General features: G+C 42.7%; 1 protein-coding gene across 1 annotated transcript in view; it reads right to left on the reverse strand.

Annotated features, from left to right (window-relative positions):
- Window positions 1-864: 864 nt before the first annotated feature.
- Window positions 865-4,753, reverse strand: part of LOC124019442 (oocyte zinc finger protein XlCOF6-like) — a 12,366-nt gene continuing 8,477 nt past the window's right edge. The window contains exon 2 of the mRNA XM_046334787.1: window positions 865-3,612. Within this exon, the coding sequence (XP_046190743.1) occupies window positions 1,448-3,612 (2,165 nt within the window). The 3' untranslated portion in view covers window positions 865-1,447. The remainder of the gene's footprint in view (window positions 3,613-4,753) is intronic.

Genomic DNA, 4,753 nt, shown 5'->3' on the forward strand with positions numbered 1-4,753 from the left:
CATTCTACTAATCTACTGCGCCTTCGGGGAGCATTCAGACACCTAGACCTAAGAAATGCACATTCTACTAATCTACAGCGCCTTTGGGGAGTATTCAGACACCTAGACCTAAGAAATGCACATTCTACTAATCTACAGCGCTTTTGGGGAGTATTCAGACACCTGACACTGTGATGCTTTGCATTCAGGCCAGAGTTCAATCTTGGTTTCATCAGACCAGAGAAACTTGTTTCTCATGGTCTGAGAGACTTTAGGCATTCTCCATGAGTGATTTAATGTGCCTTTTATGGAGGAGTGGCTTACGTCTGGCCACTCTACCATAATAGTCTGATTGGTGGAGTGCTGCAGAGATGGTTGTCCTTCTAGAAGTTTCTCGCATCTCCACAGAGGGGACTATAGAACTCTGTCAGCATGACCATCAGGTTCTTGGTCACCTCCCTGACCAAGGCCCTTCTCCCCCGATTTCTCAACTTGGCCGGGCAGCCAGCTCTAGGAAGAGTCTTGGTGTTTACAAACTTCTTCCATTGAAGAATGATGGAGGCCACTGTGTTCTTGGGGACCTTCAATGATGTAGATATGTTTTGGTACCCTTCCCCAGATCTGTGCCGACACAATCCTGTCTCAGATCTCTACGGACAATTCCCTCGACCTCATGGCTTTGTTTTTACTCTGACATGCATCGTCAACTGTGGGACCTTACAGAGAATGGTGTGTGCCTTTCCAAATCATGTCCAATCAATAGAATCTACCACAGGTGGACTCCAATCATGTTCTAGAAACACCTCAAGAATGACCAATGGAAACAGGATGCACCTGAGCTCAATTTCAAGTCTCATAGCAAAGGGTCTGAATACTTAAGTAAAAAGGGTAGTTTTTGCTTTGTCATTATGAGGTATTGTGTGTTGACTTCTGAAGGCTGTAACATAACAAGATGTCAAATGGTCTGAATACTTTTCGAAGGCACTGTTATCATTTACATTTTGCACTATCCAAATCACGTATCCAATCAAATTCAAATTAGCAACATCCCAAAAATATATCCAATCAAATTTCTTCAGTAATATCCAAATCATATCAAATTCAAGAGGTTTCAAGGTTAGAATCAAGAAATGCAAATTCTATGAATCTATGTTGAAATACCAATATCCAACACTGGACTTGTATTCAAATCAATCAAAATTCATAATCAAAATACACATACAAAAATATATATTCTGATTTTAGATGTGATCATGACTTGAGAAGAATAAACAAAAACAATTTTAGAGGAAGCTTTCATACATACAATATGATTTGATGTTGCATAAACCAAAGCACAATTTATTAGTCAAAAATATCAGAACAATATAAGAAAAAGTCAGAACCACAGCCTCGCTATTCTCTCATGTGATTTCAGGTCCTCTGACCGGGAAAATTTCTTTCCACAATGACATTATTGGAACGGCTTCTATCCTGTGTGTGTTCCTTCATGCCTTTTCATGTTCGCTAACTGGGTAAAACTCTTTCCACATTGGGAGCATTGGAAAGGCTTATCTCCTGTGTGTGTCCTCTCGTGCTTTTTCAGTGTCCCTAACTCTGTAAAACTCTTTCCACACAGGGAGCATTGGAAAGGCTTCTCTCCTGTGTGTAATCTCTCATGCATTTTCAATGTCCCTGACCGGGCAAAAAAAATTCCACAGTGGGAGCATTGGAAAGGCTTCTCTCCTGTGTGCATTCTTTCATGCATTTTCAAGTTCCCTAACCGGGGAAAACTTTTTCCACACTGAGAGCATTGGGAAGGCCTTTCTACTAAGTGTGTTCTCTCATGTGCTTTCAGGTCCCCTAATGAGGAAAATGTATTTTCACACTGGGGGCATCGATATGGCTTCTCTCCAGTGTGTGTTCCTTCATGCCTTTTCATGTTCGCTAACTGGGTAAAACGCTTTTCACATTGGGAGCACTGGAAAGGCTTCTCTCCTGTGTGTGTCCTCTCATGCTTTTTCAGTGTCCCTAACTCTGTAAAACTCTTTCCGCATTGGAAGCAATGGAAAGGCTTCTCTCCTGTGTGTATTCTCTCATGCATTTTCAAATTCCCTAACCGGGGAAAACTTTTTCCACACTGGGAGCATTGGAAAGGCTTATCTCCTGTGTGTGTCAGCTCATGTGATTTCAGGTCCCCAATCTGGGTAAATCTTTTTCCACAGTCTGAGCAGTGGTGGGGCTTCTCCCCTGTGTGCATTCTCTCATGTGATTGTAGATTCCTTAACTGGGTAAAACTCTTTCCACAATGGGAGCATTGGAAAGGCCTATCTACCGAGTGTGTTCTCTCATGTTTTTTCAGGTCCCCTGATGAGAAAAATCTCATTTCACACTGGGAGCATTGATATGGCTTCTCTCCAGTGTGTATTCTTTCATGCACTTTCAGGTTCCCTGCATGTCCAAACCCCTTTCCACACTGGGAGCAGTGGAAAGGCTTCTCTCCTGTGTGTGTCATTTCATGTGTCTTCAAGTTCCCCAACTGGGTAAAACCTTTTCCACACTGGGAGCAGTGGAAAGGTTTATCTCCTGTGTGTGTGCGCTCATGTGACTTCAGATTCCCTAACCAGGTAAAACTCTTTCCACAGTCTGAGCAGCAGTAGTGCTTCGCTCCCGTGTGTGTTCTTTCATGCGTTTGTAGATTCCCTAACAGGGTAAAACTCTTTCCACACTGAGAACATTGGAAAGGCCTCTCTACTAAGTGTGTCATCTCATGTGTTTTCAGGTCCCCTGATGAGGAAAATGTATTTTCACACTGGGAACATTGATATGGCTTCTCTACAGTGTGTGTTCCTTCATGCCTTTTCATGTTCGCTAATTGGGTAAAACTCTTTCCACATTGGGAACATTGGAAAGGCTTCTCACCTGTGTGTGTCCTCTCATGCTTTTTCAGTGTCCCTAACTCTGTAAAACTATTTCCACACAGGAAGCAATGGAAAGGCTTCTCTCCTGTGTGTATTCTCTCATGCATTTTCAAGTTCCCTAACCGGGGGAAACGTTTTCCACACTGGGAGCAATGGAAAGGCTTATCTCCTGTGTGTGTCAGCTCATGTGATTTCAGGTCCCCAATCTGGGTAAATCTCTTTCCACAGTCTGAGCAATGGTAGGGCTTCTTCCCTGTGTGCGTTCTCGCATGCTTTTGTAGATTCCCTAACTGGGTAAAACTCTTTCCACACTGAGAGCATTGGAAAGGCTTCTTTATAGAGTGTGTTCTCTCATGTTTTCTCAGGTCCCCGGATGAGGAAAATGTTATTTCACACTGTGAACATTTATATGGCTTCTCTCCAGTGTGTCGTCTTTCATGCACTTTCAGGTTCCCTGCGTGTCTAAACCCCTTTCCACACTGGGAGCAGTGGAAAGGTTTCTCTCCCGTGTGTGTCATCTCATGTGATTTCAAGTTCCCTAACTGCGTAAAACTTTTTCCGCACTGGGAGCAGTGGAAAGGCTTATCTCCTGTGTGTGTGCGCTTATGTGATTTCAAATTCCCTAACCAGGTAAAACGCTTTCCACACTGGGAGCAGTGGTGTGGTTTTGAGGGTTTGGTCTTCTCTGGGTCTGAAGGACTCTTCCTGTTGTGAGAGTCTGGTCTTTCACCTGCTGAAGACAAACAGTGTATTTGGTTAAACAGAGAGATCTAAATGAAACCTCTACATGATACAACTGTCTTTCTACAAGGTTTAATCTAGACTAGATCCCCTCAATAAAATTACTAATCTAATCTTCTGCTTGGTTGCGGAGCAGTAAGAGGGGGGAACTGCTCCTCCCTTCCTTCAGGCTGTGATGGATGCAAGAGATTAGCTGAACAACTTCTGTATCGTTTTATTAAACAAAGATGTGCACAGGAAGACTGCAGAGAGACTGAAATGACTCTTCTGCAAGGTTGTAACACTGTGCCACCCTCCTGAGGGGAGGCCAGACCTAAATACTCTGGCCTTAACAGGGTGTTTTCTTCCCTGGGTATGGAGTTTCATATGCGTTAAATCAAATTTGATACATCTCTAAACACACAGAGAGAAAATTGGCAATGTTACTCGAAATGCCCAGGAAGAATTAAATGGGGAAATGAAAGAATTGCATAAGTTAGCTCTTCAAAACAGAGAGGTCATTGACTATATTTTGGCAGGTCAGGGGGCACATATGCAATCATTGGTGATGAATGTTGTACTTTTGTCCCAGATCACTCTTCTAATGTGACTGATCTTGCAGAATTCATTGCCACTGTTGCTAAAAAATAATTATCCAAAACCAGACTGGACGCTTTGCAACTTGGTTTGAATCCCTGCTTGGGAATTGGGGATCCCAGATTGCCCAGTGGGCTGCAGTGTGTTTTTGTTTTGTTTTCTTAATGGTGTTATTAACCTGCTGTAAGGCGATTTGTGTTTATTTTAACATGTAATTATTGTTATCACACAAATAATAAAAGAATGGAATGTAAAATGAATGAAATTTACTTTGTGCATCTTATCTTTGGTGTCCTAAACAATCCTTGGTTCCTGTCTGTGTCTGGTCAAGAGATGAGGGGGAGGGGCATCTGTCAGAACACCCAGAATATGTTCTTTAAGATAGAGACGGAGCCAGTCACACGTGTGAACCGATCCAGTGAATCATGTTTATGTAGGTTTAGATATCAGTAAATAAGGCTCTATGTAAGGAAGGCCCGTTCACAGCTCACTTCAGACCGGGTATTTACATATCTACGTTTGACTGTGACCTCTCCAGCTCGTTGACAATAAAGAGT

The sequence above is a fragment of the Oncorhynchus gorbuscha genome, unplaced genomic scaffold, assembly GCF_021184085.1.
Source record: "Oncorhynchus gorbuscha isolate QuinsamMale2020 ecotype Even-year unplaced genomic scaffold, OgorEven_v1.0 Un_scaffold_969, whole genome shotgun sequence".
Taxonomy (NCBI): Eukaryota; Metazoa; Chordata; class Actinopteri; order Salmoniformes; family Salmonidae; genus Oncorhynchus; species Oncorhynchus gorbuscha.